The 18,684-nt window shown below is 35.7% G+C and overlaps 1 protein-coding gene across 4 annotated transcripts in view; it reads left to right on the top strand.

Annotated features, from left to right (window-relative positions):
- LOC111718432 (uncharacterized) overlaps positions 1 to 11,318 on the top strand; it is a 58,464-nt gene extending 47,146 nt beyond the window's left edge. For 3 of the 4 annotated variants that reach the window (XM_023494018.1, XM_023494026.1, XM_023494034.1), the window contains 2 exons: positions 6,262 to 6,528; positions 9,224 to 11,318. In XM_023494018.1, the coding sequence (XP_023349786.1) occupies positions 6,262 to 6,528; positions 9,224 to 11,302 (2,346 nt within the window). In that variant the 3' untranslated portion in view covers positions 11,303 to 11,318. The remainder of the gene's footprint in view (positions 1 to 6,261; positions 6,529 to 9,223) is intronic. The other variant, XM_023494043.1, reaches the window with a different exon arrangement.
- Positions 11,319 to 18,684: the final 7,366 nt, after the last annotated feature.

Below are 18,684 nucleotides of genomic sequence, written 5' to 3' on the forward strand. Positions count from 1 at the left end.
AAAGGATTAGATTCACCAGAGTAAAGGATTAGATTGACTATAGTAAAGGATTAGATTCACCAGAGTAAAGGATTAGATTGACTATAGTAAAGGATTAGATTCACCAGAGTAAAGGATTAGATTGACTATAGAAAAGGATTAGATTCACCAGAGTAAAGGATTAGATTGACTATAGTAAAGGATTAGATTCACCAGAGTAAAGGATTAGACTAACTGAAGAAAAATATTAGACTAACTAGAGAAAATAATAAAATTAGCTAGCCATTGAAATTAAATTAACTACAGAAGAAGATTAGAATAACTTTTAAAAAAAAATTGAACCAACTAGAGAAAAAGATTAGATTAACTGGAGAAAAAGATTAGATTAACCAGAGAAAAGGATTAGATTAACCAGAGAAAAAGATTAGATTAGCTAGAGAGAAACTGGTGACAGATTAGATCAGATTATAACTCGACAGCTTCTTTTCTTTAAACTCATTTACTTTCCGTCTAAACTAGTTTTTATTTAAACTAAGCTTTTTTCTATACTAGTGTTATCAAAACATGTTTCTTTTCCTTTAAAATAGTTAAATTTCTTCTAAAATATTGTTTTTCCTCTAAACTAGTTCTTTTCCTTTAAAATAGTTAAATTTCTTCTAAAATATTGTTTATCCTCTAAACTAGTTCTTTTCCTTTAAAATAGTTAAAAAGTTTAAAGGGACCTATCTCCATTGGTTTCTGGCACGGCTGAGATTGTAACAGTCTCGGCTAGTCCAACTACAGATGAAGCTCTAGATCCTCGAAATGGTTCATGTAATAGGAACACTTGAGATATAGAACAGCTAGGATCTCTAGAACTTGTAGAAGCTCCATCTTTCTTCAATGGAGACATTCAAGATATGGAGCAGCCAGAAAACCAGTATAGACCAATTAATCCAGATGAAGAAGAGATCATGGGGATCTACGACGACGGGATCTATTGTCCTCTGGACATGACTGAGAAAACCGAAGGTCTACATACAAAAGGATCTAGTATTAGAGATGGAAGAAGCTGCTTTCTACAAGCATCTCCCCATCACCCAGTCATGAAAGCTTATTCAGGATTCAGTTCCCTCCCCAGACCCAGCTGGGATTCCAATAGAATCAGTCAACAGATCAGCTAAAGAGATATGGGAGCTCATGTGGAACAACTACAGGTTACAGTGAAAGGACTGCTACCCTGCACTGGTTGGAGGATGCTCTCTTCTCTTCCGGTTCTTCAAACTAGTTTTTGTCCTATAGACCAATTTCTGTCCTCTAAACCAGTTTCCTCCAAACTAGTTTCCAACATCTAACAGCTTTCTTTCTTCTTGCTAAATCCTGTTTTGTTTATTCCTTTCCAGCAAATCAATTCCAACATCTAAATCGGTTCCAAACCCTTTTATCTACTCTTCCTTTGTCATGTAAACAAAATAAACAAAACTTCGTTGGCAAATTCATAATTTTACAGAAAATATTTAATTTTAAAACTAAACAGTCATAAATAGTATAAATCATGATTTAAATAACGATTTTAAGGCATTTAAAGTGACCCTTCATTCAGTAACAATGCCCGATACCTTAACAGCTTTGTCTGATGACGCATGAATTTTATATCATTGTTTATGATTTTGGAAAATGATTATTTTCAACTGTGGACTTGAGCATTTCATCCAAATTTTTGATCGGATAAAGTATTCTAGGGTACCATTGTTAATCGGCATTGCCATCTTTGCAAGGAGGATACCTTGAAATTACACCTACAGTCCCTTTAAAGCTAAAGTTAAATTTGGGATTTAATTAAATGTAACCTAGACACTTTAGATATTTTTAAAATACTTAAAATTCATTGAATCCAAATTAGCAAATATTTACAAAAATTAGTTTAAAAAGGATTTAAAAACATATAAAGACTGTGCTGAATTACAAAGACTTGAAGGAACACAACTAAAACTATACAGAAGACGGACAAAGAAGAATAAGTTTAAGTTGACATTTCTTGGTCGCGGAGTCCCGTATTTCTAGTTTAGAATTTTCAACATTCCTGGTTTAGTATTCCAAATAGCAGATAGTTTAGGAGAATGAAACGGTTCTAGGTCTCGGGGTTATACTTCCGGTTAAACTTGAGAAAATATACTCCGTGTATTGGTTATATCACAAACCCGGAGTAGAGAAATGCCATTTATCTCCGGGAGAATGTAGGATTGAATTGGAGTAAAGAATCTAGAACCAGATTCAAGTCTCAGAACCATTCCAAACTCTCGAATCAGGGATAGGAGAGAGAGGGTCGGAGAGATGAAGGAGAGGAGNGTGGAGTGGAGTGGAGTGGAGTGGAGTGGAGTGGAGTGGAGTGGAGTGGAGTGGAGTGGAGTGGAGTGGAGTGGAGTGGAGTGGAGTGGAGTGGAGTGGAGTGGAGTGGAGTGGAGTGGAGTGGAGTGGAGTGGAGTGGAGTGGAGTGGAGTGGAGTGGAGTGGAGTGGAGTGGAGTGGAGTGGAGTGGAGTGGAGTGGAGTGGAGTGGAGTGGAGTGGAGTGGAGTGGAGTGGAGTGGAGTGGAGTGGAGTGGAGTGGAGTGGAGTGGAGTGGAGTGGAGTGGAGTGGAGTGGAGTGGAGTGGAGTGGAGTGGAGTGGAGTGGAGTGGAGTGGAGTGGAGTGGAGTGGAGTGGAGTGGAGTGGAGTGGAGTGGAGTGGAGTGGAGTGGAGTGGAGTGGAGTGGAGTGGAGTGGAGTGGAGTGGAGTGGAGTGGAGTGGAGTGGAGCAAAGTCGAGCAAAGTAGAGTCGAGAAAAGTAGAGTAGAGCAAAGTAGAGTAGAGCAAAGTAGAGTAGAGCAGAACAGTGTAGAGCAAAGAAGAGCAGAGTACAAAGAGCTAAGTAGAAAAAATGCATTTTAGAAAAGAAAACAGAGAACACTCTCATTTTTATTTTATTTATTATTTATTATCCTTTACTCTTATTCTATTCTTACTTTACCTTCTCATATTCTACCAAATATATACATAAATATGTATTAAATCATACTGACAATCCTTATGTTTAATAGTGGAAATAGTATAATTTCACTGGGTTCATGTGAGCCTGAGAAATGCTGAAAATGCATTCAAAAGGATTTAAGAAATTTGATTAACAAACATTTTTTCTAGATTCAGATTTGCTTGGTCATGTTTTTATAAGGAGAGGGGATTGACGATAGCGTTTCACAGCTTTATAATCATTTTAAAAATTTAACTTTTTTCCTACAATTCACCTTTGGTTCTTTTTGTAATTTTTTGTAATTTTTCGATTTTCATTTCCAGAGATTCTTTCTGATATTCTGTGGAGCTTTTAATTCCGGAGTTTTTTTTTCGGTGAAGATATTTTTTTTAATATTTTTTCTTTCTTTAAAGAAAATCATAAATCGTTGTTACAAGATTCTCTTCATACACAATCTCAGTTTAGTGGGGTTGTATAGTGAGTAAAGTTGTTAGAATAAAAGATCTTCTGATAAAAAATTGAGAACAATTTTGAATTTTAAAGAAGATTTGAATTCAAGTATTTCAACATTTTTACTTGAATAAAGTATAGAAAGTGTTTTGTCACACAACCGTTCCACTAGAACTATACTCGTCCCACCCCCCTTCCACTAGAACTGATCCATGTACTCGTCCCACCCCCCTTCCACTAGAACTTATCCATACTAGTCCCACCATCCTTCCAATAGAACTGATCCAATTCCATTAGAACTGATCCATGTACTTGTCCCACCATCATTCCACTAGAACTGATCCATACTCATCCCACCACCCTTCCACTAGAACTGATCCATGTACTTGTCCCACCATCCTTCCACTAGAACTGATCCATGTACTTGTCCCAACACTCTTCCACTAGAACTGATCCATGTACTTGTCCCACCATCCTTCCACTAGAACTGATCCATGTACTTGTCCCACCACCCTTCCACTAGAACTGATCCATGTACTTGTCCCACCATCCTTCCGCTAGAACTGATCCATACTCATCCCACCACCCTTCCGCTAGAACTGATCCATGTACTGATCCATGCACTCGTCCCACCATCCTTCCACTAGAACTGATCCATGCACTCGTCCCACCACCCTTCCACTAGAACTGATCCATGTACTCGTCCCACGACCCTTCCACAAACTGATCCATGCACTCGTACCACCATCCTACCACTAGAACTGATCCATACTCATCCCACCACCCTTCCGCTAGAACTGATCCATACTCATCCCACCACCCTTCCGCTAGAACTGATCCATAATTATCCCACCATCCTTCCACTAGAACTGATCCATGTACTTGTCCCAACATCCTTCCGCTAGAACTGATCCATACTCATCCCACCACCCTTCCGCTAGAACTGATCCATGTACTTGTCCCACCATCCTTCCACTAGAACTGATCCATACTCGTCTCACCATCCTTCCACTAGAACTGATCCATGTACTCGTCCCACCATCCTTCCACTAGAACTGATCCATACTCGTCCCACCATCCTTCCACTAGAACTGATCCATACTCGTCTCACCATCCTTCCACTAGAACTGATCCATGTACTCGTCCCACCATCCTTCCACTAGAACTGATCCATACTCGTCCCACCATCCTTACACTAGAACTGATCCATACTCATCCCACCATCCTTCCACTAGAACTGATCCATACTCATCCCACCATCTTTCCACTAGAACTGATCCATACTTATCCCACCATCCTTCCACTAGAACTGATCCATGTACTTGTCCCACCATCCTTCCGCTAGAACTGATCCATGTACTCGTCCCACCATCCTTCCATTAGAGCTGATCCATACTCGTCCCACCATCCTTCCACTAGAACTGATCCATACTCGTCCCACCATCCTTCCACTAGAACGTATTCCCTTGAATCCCTGATTCAAATAAACTTATCTATTTCTCTTCAATTCCTCTTAAGAAAAGATTTCATTTCAAATTCTAAAATCTTTTCTTTTCAAGCAACAGCTAACTCAAAATCTATACTGGTTCTAAATCAAATTCTCTTTTCAACAAATGCCATGCCATTTTTTAAAAAAACGTTATATAACTTTCGAGAAACGTACTTTAGTTCATCCTGAGTCGTGGTCAACGTTTTCTGTCACGTTTGGAAAAGTTCCTCTTCTATGAGCTAACGTACCTTACAAATTTAAAATTCCACAAGCGGTTTTGAAAACAAATATCATTGTGTTTGAACTAAAAACTTATCCTAGATGAAAAGTGAAGTGTAAAGAGGATAACTAGAGAAACTAGAGCTTCTCCAAAATATCTAAGATTGAAGACAAAACATTTTACATTTTAATAAGGAAACAGCTTGCCTTATATTTGCCGCAATCCCACCATAGTGACCATGGGTTTTATCTAAAGAATTAAGGAGGGGAGGGGGGTTCGTTGTTAATTTAATAAGATTGAAATTTCAAGAAATCAGACTACATCAGTTTTTTTACCATTTATTCTGAATATTAAATGTTTAAAGTATTTTGTTCGGCTTCTTAGAATCTTAAATATTTAAAAATTATATTCCGGAAGAAAATTTACTAACATGCCTTAGATATTTTGTCTGTTATCCATATTTGAATGCAGAAAATGGTTCCTTGCTTTAAGGAATCCTAAGTTTTAAACGAACAAACACATATCTGTGGAATGACAAATATTTATTGATATATATTAGAGATTCGATTTATTTTGAGTTGGATAAAAAGCATTAATATCCAAGAAGCTTTATTCCGTCTCGTCAGTCATATATTGAACCTGGATCAGGATTAGATCTGGATGTTCTTCTATAAAAACATAAATAGATACATCTACATTTAGAGATTAGATTTATACAGCGAGACTTACAATAAATGCCCAATTTTGGCCAAGTTTTATAGTAAATGAAAAGTAAAAATTGACAATCTTAGTAAAAGTAAAAGTTTATCACCAGCTTTCATTTATTGGATATAGCAAATATTAAAAGCTTTATTTTAATTTTTCTGTTGTTTGCATCAAAATAGTTATAAATCATTCATGTAAAACTAACAGTTTTCTAGATAAATATGTACATTGAACAGTTATTCTACAATGATGTTGTACAATGTACAGTAGAATAGTTAGAAATATTATCAATGTGTTTTTCTCTCAATCTAACCAGGTTTCTTTGCTTCTTTCTTTCTTACGCTTTTTTATTTAAAAAATGATTTTTCTGCAAAGCCTTTTTGGCGCCGATAAAGCCTGCAACTACTAGCTGAGTAACTGAAACCTGTTTAGGTAGATGAGTCGGCACTCAGTGAGGACTGCTTGGACAGTTACCGAGCTCCCCCCTCCTATCCCGTGCCCCCCTTCAATACTTCCGTCCCAGGGGGCAAGTTTTCAATCCCCCTAGGGGGGGCGCACTCCCCCAACCAGGTTACCTTTACACCTGGAGGGGAACCAGTGACCCACTTCAACCTTGATCAACTCTTGGAAATAGTTCAAAGTTTTCGTCTGGATACAAGTGTAGCCCAGGACAGATATTTTAATCATCCGTGTAGAAAGGTGGGTTCTCAGTACAACATTATTTTACCCCTCTCATAACAAAACTTGCTAAACTTAAAAATACTGTTATATTACTTAAACGCTTAAGTGCGCCTGATTTAAGTTTATCATAATATATTCTGTGGGTCTATCATTTTTTATTCATCTCAAAACATTTATAATTTACGTTAATCACTATACATAATATATATGTGTCATGCATATAAACATTTTATTCAAAGCAGGACCAATCTCTATTCTACTCTCTAGCAGCCCATACATTATCCTATCTTAAATGGTATCCAGATATAAATCATACTGGGACCCAAAAATCATGTGACTGGTAGAATAAAAAAAGAAAAATAACCTTTGGTTGGAATTTTTGAGTTGTTAATCCCTTCAGAACGCGATGATCCTTAATTTTAACAAGGCTTATGTTAATTACTTTTGGGTATCTCTAAAGGTTTTACCAATCACAAGCCATAAAATGTATTCTTGGGCCGTGAATGATCGAAAATAGGAGTTAACTGTTATCACAAGGATCAAATACTTTAATCGTTTCATATAAAAAGTTTCTGCTGTTTATATCGAGTTCAGGCGTATCTTATTCAAAAGTTGCGACCTTCCTAAATGCTAATACTGGTAAACCTAAATACATTTTTATGTCCTGGCAATATACCACCACATCTAGGAGGGAAATAAAGTTTATAGATATTTACCAATATTTTTGTATTCACAGATATAAGATAAAAGATATTTTTATCTATAGATGTATTTCCATCCTACTTCTACTATCCCTGTATTCTGGTTTCTAGTTCCTTATCCCTGTATTCTGGTTTCTAGTTTCCTATCCCTATATTCTGGTTTCTAGTTCACTATCCCTGTATTCTGGTTTCTAGTTCACTATCCCTGTATTCTGGTTTCTAGTTCACTATCCCTGTATTCTGGATTCTAATTCCCTATCCCTATATTCTGGTTTCTAGTTCACTATCCCTGTAGTCTGGTTTCTAGTTCACTATCCCTGTATTCTGGTTTCTAGTTCATTATCCCTATATTCTGGTTTCTAGTTCCCTATCCCTGTATTCTGGTTTCTAGTTCTCTATCCCTATATTCTGGTTTCTAGTTCACTATCCCTGTATTCTGGTTTCTAGTTCACTATCCCTGTATTCTGGTTTCTAGTTCCCTATCCCAATATTCTGGTTTCTAGTTAATTATCCCTGTATTCTGGTTTCTAGTTCCCTATCCCTGTATTCTGATTTCTAGTTCACTATCCCTGTATTCTGGTTTCTAGTTCCCTATCCCTGTATTCTGGTTTCTAGTTCCCTATCCCTGTATTCTGGTTTCTAGTTCACTATCCCTGTATTCTGTTTTCTAGTTCACTATCCTGTATTCTGGTTTCTAGTTCCCTATCTCTGTATTCTGGTTTCCAGTTCCCTATCCCTGTATTTTGGTTTGGATGTATAAAGAATGATTGTTCTCATCTGAATTTCTGAAGGTTTGGGATAAGAAGAGTTGATTTTTGAATAGAAAACAGGAGCACTACTCCCGCCTAGTCTGGATATAAGGATTACTTCATATCCAGACTTTTCTACACAAAATCTGAAATTTTTAATTTTATAAAACTAGGCGAACTTGGCTTAATTTAACATGGTCAGAATAAAGGGGGGGAAATAGATCAAGGAATTTAGTCTGTACCACAAACTCAAATTTTCTAATCCCTATATCTTAGCAACCTGATGGTGTAAATCTTTGATATTTTAAACTTAGATAATTTAATCCAACAGAGTTTACAGATTTAAATATCCAAGGTCTACGACATTGGGTTACAAAGATATAGGGATTAGAAACACAGAGTTTATGGCAAAGCCTCAAATTCTTCTTTATAGAAGAAAGGGAAAAGAAAGCGATAAATCTATTTGAGGTTGAAATAAACTTGTGAGATAATTTTAAAATCCGGATTTTAGCCGCCGGTGGCAATTCTTTTGTTTTTCCAGTTGATTGGTTTCAGGATGTGCAAATATAAAAGGTGGTAGGAGTGTGAGGAAATTTTGCAACCTATTGCAATATCAGCAAATATATTAGCAATAAAGAAACTATAGAACCTCAATCTAATGCAGTTTTAAACCTGATTTTACTCCATAAAATCTCAAAACTAATTCAAATTCGTAGAAGAAAGGGATCATTTTTAACCTTTCCTATGATGTCAATTGATTATATGTATTTTTTTTGAAGTTTTGAGGAATTCGTCATTAGTTCTTTATCTAAACATACTCAACCAACTCAAATAAAAAGATTTAAATTAATTTGATTCTACACATAACTAATTACATATGAATACAATCTAAGAATAAAGATAAATGTTTTATCTATTATTTATAGTTGAATTTTTTTCTTCCTTTTTCTCTCCTTTCTTCGTAAGCCTTGATATACTGGTACAATTCCTACATATGGTTCAATCCTCTCCAACCTTGAAGTTTAGGCAAGTTTTCTAATCTATGTCCTCTGTTAGAGAGCCTACTAGGACTGGGCTGAATGCCAAATATTTTCTCCTGGTTAACCAGAAAGTGTGAAGTGTTGGGGCATGATTTATTCCTTGTTGTTTATATTGTGAGGGAATAGTCGGGGGGGGGGGGGGGGGGGGGGGGGGGGGCTGAGAATTGGCACACTAGACCGAACCCTGCTACTCAGGACAGATATTTACCATTTTTTGTTTCAGGAGGAGGATGCTATGAGCCTGATTTGTCCAGGAACAACAAGGATGGCTCCGACGGTTTCTAGAGACGCTGTATCCTGTCCCAGTTCGCCGACAGAGACTGAATCCTCCTCAGGGTTTTCAACTCTACGGAGAAGAAGTGTAAACGTGACGGAAAAAGTGAGACAAAACCGGGATGGATCTAAAATCCAGGTTGTGAGAGAATCCGCTGTCTCCACCTCTTCAGCTAAGGAACCGAGCCAATCTGTAACATTCCAACAAAATTCCTTTGTTTATATAAACGGGTCGGGAGAAGGAGGAAACCTTCCTACTGGATCTGAAACATTCCAGAACAAGTCAACAGACATGTTTCCACAGACATATAATACTTATTCTTCCATGGTGCCAAGTTCCAGTATTTCTGATACCCCCAGCTCCCAGGGCATGGGGGCAGCGAGCCTTACTTCTGCTCGGCCCCGCCTGGTTCGGTTAAACTCCCTTGAACCAAACACGGTGATGTTTAGTACAAAGGATTATCCTCTGCTAGTAGATGTGAGTGTACCAGAGATTATTGATGAACTGGAACAACAGTTCGATGCTAAACTGTGTGAGGTTCAAGGTGTTAGATTGGCTGGGAACAAAATATTCATTTGTCTCAGCCAGAAGGACTGTCTCCACTATATGGCCCAGTATGGGTTTTATGTTAGGGGTGTGCATGTGACAGTAATGGACATTAGTAATGACTCTGTGGTCATTTGTTTGATTGGAGTTCCTCATTATATCACAGACTCTACTATAACCATTCTTGTTAGTACCTTCGGTATATGTATAGGAGAGGTAGAAAGAAGGTTTTATAAAGGAGTGGACACCGGTGAAAGATATCTCAGGGTTAAACCTAAAGCTAGTTGCCAAATTCCGGATTATGTAACTGTGGGTGGTTGCAAGATCTTAGTACGCGTTCTGACTCAAGATGAGGTTGGACAGCCTTTCATCCTTGATTCTGTCACGTCCCGAAGTGAACCAGTGCTTACTGATAATATATCCCTTGGATCAGGAAACATGGTTCCTTCATACCACCGCAGTAAACCAGGACACTGTAATGGTAGTTTAAATTCTCCGGGTTCTACTGAAATGCCTCCTCCGCCCCCACCGTTAACCCTCTCTTCTTCTTGTGCCATGTCAACGGGTCTCTTCTCCCCGCAGATGAATAATAAAACTGGAGCAGAGTCCAGCTCATCTCTCTCATTGCCTTCGTCGCCAAAGATCGCTCGATCCTTCCGAAGCCGGATAAACGTGACCCTGAAGAGCCCAACTAGTCAGGAAGCAGGAAGCAGTAGTACCTATGTGCCTGGAGAGAGTGTGGATGGATTCCCCGCCCTGTCTCCTCCCTCCTACAGAACCCCTGGACCTACAGATAATGGTTCGGCCCACGGAGTAGGTGCTGAAGATTTACCAAACAGTGGTAAAATGTCGTCAGGTCCGGACGATATCCCTGGATCCACCGGGACGATAAAAAGATCAAACCGGGAGTCCCCCAGTGCTTCCTCACTCAGAAAATATGCTATTCAGAATAATAATAACAGTCTGACGAATAACCTACAGAAGGGAGATTCAACCCAATCCATCAACTCTATGGAAAAGATGGGTTCGGTATCGGATACCCTCTCCCGGGAAGGAAACACGGGCGGGAACGGGAAGCGAGCATCGGTAGTTTTCGAAGAACCCAAAGGAAGTTCCCGCGGTAGTAACTCTTTAGTTCTCTCACAAAATCGTCAGGTGTCTACTTCTAAAACCGTGAATGGTATATTAAGGAAAGGTAGTTTACGAGAGGAGGAGGAGAAAAGAGAATCTGTTTCTTCTTCAAGGAAATCTAGAAAATCCGTGGAAGCAAGAAACAAGGCGGATCGACACTCCAGTAAACACAGATCACACAAATCTGACTCCGCCCTCGCCTCCGGTGAGGATACGGCGGATAGTGAGAAAACTCGAAGCTCTAGGAGCAGGTCAAACAGTACAAAGAGCAACAAAACAGAGAAGAAGGAGAACCTGGCTCTGACAAGAGATCTGCCCTGGTGCGGGTGCTGGGGGAATGGTTGCCTATAATCTAAACTATATTTAGGAATACTCACGTTAAAACCATATTGACCAACATTAACGACCCATGATTCCCCAACAGCAGAATGCTAAGTTACGTAACGTCCCTTGGGACAATTAGGTAAAATATCCTACCGCTCATCGAAGTTGTAGTGAATAAATTCGACATTCGCACATTTTCAAAAAGTTGTGTACAAATACTTTTTCGGGAAATTAAAAATTTTACTTAACCACGGGTTGCCTGGATCAATTTTTTCTACAAAACATCCCTCGCTACGTTCTGGATGTTTTTTGGCCAAATTGGTTTAGGAAACCATTGGTAAAGTAAAATTCCCTTAACTTCCTTGTTAAGTAGTTGTGAATTAAATATTCATTTTAAATATCATTTGGTAATGAAAATTGGCCATGTTTAATTATCTATTTTCTAGAAATTTGATTTTGTTTGTTTTTGAAGGTTTTAAAATAATAGTAATGAGCAAAAATTAACTAAATATACTTTTGGTAAACAAAAATAAGGTAATGATGACAAATAATTAAGTTCTTTGTATTTTTCAATATTTTTTCAACAACAAAAATGTTCAACCCAATTAAGGGAAGCTTGGCATTATTTCGGTAACAAATCAAACTATTGATAAATGCGTGTTCCTCTTGTTTTTATTGAATTTCTTTCACTTCTCTTATTAATTCGTTGAAAACAATTGAGATTGATTTAAAACGTATGATACTGTGATTCCTTAAGGCAAAGAACCCCCCCCCAAAAAAAAAAAAAAAAATCTTTCATACACATCATTTAAAGATGATGATTATTTATTTCTTATACATATATCGAAAACTTCCTGCTTTAATAGAAAGAAATGACGGATTATAATAATTGAAATACCTTCTAATCTTCTCTGGATTGTATGGTTTCTTTATAAAAAACTTGTTAATCTTTTCAATTTAAAAGATATTTTTTAAGAATTTTTATTTCCACATTTTATCATCTTGCATAAAGTATTTATTAATACAAGTTTAACCGGAGAAAAGAATTTAATAAGAAATAACTTTATTCTCTTCGAATATGGAGAAAACCAAGAAAACCATCCAAACCAAGAATTATGAACTAATCAAAATAGATTATACACCACATGGATAAAGATGGAGAAAGTTTATAATCTTCGAAAAGCAAATATTGGGGAAAGAAGATTAAGCTGAAAAACTGTTGATTTTAATTAAAATAAGGAGTTGGGAAATTAAAAGAACACTTCTCAACTTTAAACAGAATTAAATTTTATATTTAATATTCTTCTCTCCCGGGAGTCTTAGCTCTAACAGTATTATAGAACTATGAAACATTAGCCTAGTCTTACCTCTTGCAGTATTATAGTAGTATAGAACATTAACCTAGTCTTAGCTCTAGTAGTATTACAGTACTATAGAACATTAACCTAGTCTTAGCTCTAGCAGTATTATAGGACTATAGAACATTAACATAGTCTTAGCTCTAGCAGTATTATAGAACTATAAAACATTAACCTAGTCTTAGCTCTAGTAGTATTATAGTACTATAGAACATTAACCTAGTCTTAGCTCTAGTAGTATTTTAGTATACTATAAAACATTAACTAGTCTTAGCTCTAGCAATACTATAGTACTATAGAACATTTACCTAGTCTTAGCTCTATTAGTATTACAGTACTATAGAACATTAACCTAGTCTTAGCTCTAGTAGTATTATAGTACTATAGAACCTTAGCCTAGTCTTAGCTCTATAGTATTATAGTACTATAAAACATTAACCTAGTCTTAGCTCTATAGCAGTACTATAGTACTATAAAACATTAGCCTAGTCTTAGCTTTAGTAGTATTACAGTACTATAAAACATTAACCTAGTCTTAGCTCTAGTAGTACTATAGTACTATAGAACATTAACCTAGTCTTAGCTCTATAGCAGTATTATAGTACTATAAAACATTAGCCTAGTCTGAGCTCTAGTAGTATTACAGTACTATAGAACATTAACCTAGTCTTAGCTCTAGCAGTACTATAGTACTATAGAACATTAACCTAGTCTTAGCTCCATTAGTATTACAGTAATATAGAACATTTACCTAGTCTTAGCTCTAGCAGTACTATAGTACTATAGAACATTTACCTAGTCTTAGCTCTAGTAGTATTATAGTACTATAGAACCTTAGCCTAGTCTTAGCTCTAGCAGTATTATAGTACTATAGAACCTTAGCCTAGTCTTAGCTCTAGCAGTACTATAGTACTATAGAACATTAACCTAGTATTAGCTCTAGTAGTACTATAGAACATTAACCTAGTATTAGCTCTAGTAGTACTATAGTACTATAGAACATTAACCTAGTCTTAGCTCTAGTAGTATTATAGAACAATAGAACATTAACCTGGTCTTAGTTCCTAGCTCTAGTAGTACTATAGTACTTTAACCCCGGATTCATAAACACTTTGTTTGCGAGCTGTTTTCTATTCAAGAAACATTAATATTTACTCTCTAGGTCGCAGAATATAAATATTCACATTCGAATTTTTGACAACCACACAGTTTGCAAGCGTACACTCCAAATTCAGGCTTTTTACAAAACCTTTAAGAGATATAAACACTAGTTCGCTGTCCTCAATTAACAGTCTAAGGCTTACAGGGGTACAATTGTGAATCTGGGATGCACCTTTTTAAATGAAAGGTCACTTTGAAATAACGCTTATATTCTAACCTTCTGCACCCAGAAATAAATTTGGATATTATTCCTGAATTTTTTTTGCTAAGACTCACCATCTACAGTGGTCGGCGATTATATCAATACAATGAAGACGACTTTTTTATTTGAGTTTTGAACGTTATCAAGCTTTTTTCGAATTAAAAGTTTACAAGTAAAAAAAGAATATCCTTTTCCATTGACAGCTTCTCTTTGTTTCCATGTTGATGTGTATCCTTGCTGTTTAAAAGTTTGATTTTAATCAAAATGGAAATCGAAATTCGTCTTCATTGTATTGATATATGCGACGACAACTGTATCTAACTAATGCCTGATTAAATAACTACCTATATCTGCGTGGTTAGCTAAATTAAACACGTAGCTAAATATAAGTTTATCTGACTAGCTAAATAACTAACTGTCTATGTGGCTAAAAAGCTAATATAGATAACTGACTATTGATTTAGTTATTGACTAACTGGTACTTATTTCAATATCCATGTTTTATCTTAAAACTAGTTAGATATGGATCAATCCTCAATCTGAACTATCAAATATCAATTTCTTGAAAGATATTTAGAAAATCCTAAACAAGAATAATCTACATTTGTTAATTCTAAATAAAAAAGTAGAACCAAGGTGTCTTCGAGGATATCTTTTAGCCGATTTAACTTTTATTCAGGGTTTAACTTTTACAAAATTTAATCCACTGATTTATTTTTCAATTAAAAAGTTTAATCAGGTTTCTTGATCGACATCAGGCGGAGAATTTTCTTAAAGATCTTTTCAATATTTCCTGATCAATATGTTGATGTAACATGGATCCTGCTTTTCATTTTCGCAATGTTTTTGCGTCGCATAAAATATAAATTCTTAAATTTTAAATTGCCAGTCTGCGTTGGAAAAATAAGTGCTAGTTATCTTAAAACTTAATAAGCAAAAAGTTTACATATTTCAAGTCTGAATTTAGCTTTTTTTGGAGAAACATGAAATCTTTAAAGGGACTGTTCACATATTTGGATAATTTCTGGGTAAACTAAACAGCTTATTTTGCTATTGATTAGTATTGGTCTTTTACTTTTCAAAGACCTCTCTGACAATAACAGATATATCGGTTGGAAAACTGACAGAAGCTATGTATGTGAGAGAACCGAATAGTAAGATAAATATTTTATTTCCATCCAACGCGGAGTTGAACCTACGAACCGAAATTGTGTAATAATTAGTTGATTGAAGTAGAGAACGTCGTCTTTCTATATACATTTTACACGTTTTAATACGAAAAACTTATTGCTAACTCAAATATCAAAAGTTTTCATATTTTAGTATATAATAGCTAACACATAATGGCATTGAAATATGATAAATTTTTATTTTTTTTGTTGCTGAAAAACGTCTAGTATAGTGTTTCAGACAAAGGGACCGTCCCCTTGCCCTCAAATTCTGAACGAAAAATCGACTTTTCCTCACTTTAAAAAGACTAATACCAATTAACAGACTGTTTAGTTACCCAAATAAGTGAAAGGTCCCTTTAAGAGCCTAATAACGTAATTCTAAGTTTCTCCACATTTAAAGAGTTGCATACATACATCCGATTCACAATGGAACCCTCTAAACCTTTACCTGAGCACGATATTCCTGATTTAACATCTCAAAATTGATTATATTAATTGCGGTTCTTGATGAAAGTGACCTTCGGATTTATGTATTTATCAATAAGTGAAAAGGGATGAAATCAAGAGAATTTAAATATTTTTAAAAACGACAATTTGTTTTTAATCTTTGTGACAGAAACATTCTTAAGAACTGATTAGGGTCAACAACCCAGACGTCTTCCCTATTATGAATTCAGTAAAAGAAAAAAGGGTACCGTTGTGAATCCAGTATGTAACGGTCTGAATTGAGGGTTTCTCAAAATTATGCCAACAGTTCCTTTAAGAGTGAGTAAACCAATTATAGAAATAAATCTTTAATTATTCCAACTGAGTTCCCTGTGCGTTGAGTATGCATGGCTCAGCACCTTTTATTTTGAATCTGGGATCATATTTACAAGTAATTATAATGCTCTTAAAAGGGACTGTAAGTGTACTTGCAAGTGACCCTCTAAGCAAAGATGGCAATGTCTGATTCACAACGTTAAATTTCAAACTTTTGTCCGATTTAGAACTCAATGTTAACAATTTTTAAAACTAAACTGATTTTTTTTAAATGTGGGTTCTCGGCCTCGGTGACTTGTGCAAATCTACTGCAGGAAAAAAATTATGAATTATCAGAATTAAACACTGTTTAATCTAATAAACGACGATATCTTCCATTTAATTGATCAGATAACGTTGGCAGGACTATTGCTATCTTTGCATGGAGGTGTCACTTAAAATTACGCTTACAGTCCCTTTATCATTTAAAATTTGTGCAAGTTCTATAATTTGTCTCCAGAGGTTTATAAACCTTCCCCTAGCTATGGCAGAGATATATATAATATATGAGATATATAAAACTTTAAGAGCAAAAACTAAATTTGAAAAGTTCCAAAACATTTTAAATATAATTACAAAAGTACTTTAAAGCATTTTATGTTTTTACTAACCATTACTATAAATGCTGCATTTTATCATTACTTCTAAGGATAAAAAACTGTATCTACCTCAATATAAAAAACTGGTTTTAACGTGATAAAATAATTTAGTAAAAACTCAAGGTGCTCAGGAGTAGGGAGTCTACATAGATTTTACAAACCTCAACCTCAACCTCAATATCAACATCAACCCAACCCCCAACCTCAATAGTAACCTTAACTCCTACCTCAACCTCAAATTCATCCCAAACCTCGATGTCAACCTAAACCTCAACATCAAATTAAACCCAAACCCAACATCAACGTCAAATTCAGCAAAAACCCCTACATCAACATCAACATCAAATTCAACCCCAACTTCAACATCAAACTCAACCAGAACCCCAACACTAACCTCAATCCCCCAACTCAACCTAAACCCCAACCTCAACTCCAACTCCAACCTAAACCTCAACCCCACCCCAACATAAACTCCATCCTCAACATTAACCCAAACCCCAACATAAACATCAAATTCAATTCCAACTTCAATCCCAACTCCGACTCTAACCTCGGTCCCAACCTCAACAACATTATATTTAGAACTAATATCGGTGGCATTTTAGTAAAATCGATTTTGATGAACCTTTTTTCAAGATTACTGGACTCCCCCCCCCTCCCTTCCCATCCTTTTAGTACAAGATAATATACGTCAATATGACAGTATTTCTGTACATTGTACATTGTACTGCAGCATGTACATAAATTTAGAACTTTGAACTCGTTAAACCCAACCCTTGAATAGTATATTGGGTTCATTTACAAACGCTAAATGTTAAATGTTCGCGAAGTTAAACTTACTGTTTGCGAATTGTTATCCTAATGTAAACCGAGGTGATTTTTGGTAAAATTTGGCCTGTTCTGAACATACATATATAAGATGCTATATTGAAGATATCCTTTATTGAATTTGTAAAAACTGAAAAGAGAAAAATTTAATCTTTATCTGGTGAGCTTTACTTCATTGATCAGTTCTGGTAAACAGAAAATCCAGCAATAATTTTATGGTTCGGGGATTTTTTGGACAAAACCATACATGTATATTTTTACTTTTATTTTTATTTTTACGCTGACCGTTTATCAAATGGTCATCAAGCCAATGCATGGTCATATTATGATGTAATAAGAATGAATTTTTTAAAATTTTTGTCTCTTGTATTAAGTTATTTTAAAGAATGAATCATTGGATAAAAATTGAATATTTTCTTAATTCTCATTATACATATATCAGATAATTGTTAAACTAATGCATAGTCATTTAAGCCAGGATTGTAACTTGGTTTTATTCTTCAAATCATCCAGTTCTCTATTCAAGATTTTATTTCAGAAGATACATGGGATACAGTGGATACAGAGGATACATAATATTCAGAGGTTACATTGTATACAGGGGGTACAAAGGATACTTCAGGGGATATAGGGGATAAGATACAGGGGATTCAGGAAATATAGAGGATATAATGAATACAAAGGATGCAAAGGATGCATAGGTTACACGGGATACAGAAGTTACAATAATGAATACAGTGAATACAGTTACAGGGATTCATATGATACAGGGTACACATAGTAAACGGAAAATATAGAGGGTACAGAAGATACAGCGTATACATGGAAAACAGAAAAAAAGAAGATACAGAGTATACATGGGATACATTAAATACAACAGATACAGGAGTTGCAATATAGGATACAAGGGAAACCGTTTATTTAAAGGGATAAAGAAGAGACAAGAGGATAAAAGTATACATGGGATACACAAGATACAAATGATTCAGGTGATACTGGGGAAACATTGGATATAAGAGATATTGGGGAAATATAGGATACAGGATAATAAAGGATACAAAAGACACTGAGGATAAAGGTATGCATAGGAAACAGAAGATACAGAGGGTACAGGGCACACAGAGGATGCAGGGGTTTAGCATTTTGCCTGTTGATAGCTTGGTGATTTGAAGAAATTGTTAAATTTATTTTATTTTCTGTTGATTTTATTTTTGTATTATTTCATAGATTGAGAAGTTTGATAAATAAAGGATTTTAGCTGGTTAGTAATACATTCTTCATACATTGG

Source organism: Eurytemora carolleeae, unplaced genomic scaffold (assembly GCF_000591075.1).
Source record: "Eurytemora carolleeae unplaced genomic scaffold, Eaff_2.0 scaffold22, whole genome shotgun sequence".
Classification (NCBI taxonomy): domain Eukaryota; kingdom Metazoa; phylum Arthropoda; class Copepoda; order Calanoida; family Temoridae; genus Eurytemora; species Eurytemora carolleeae.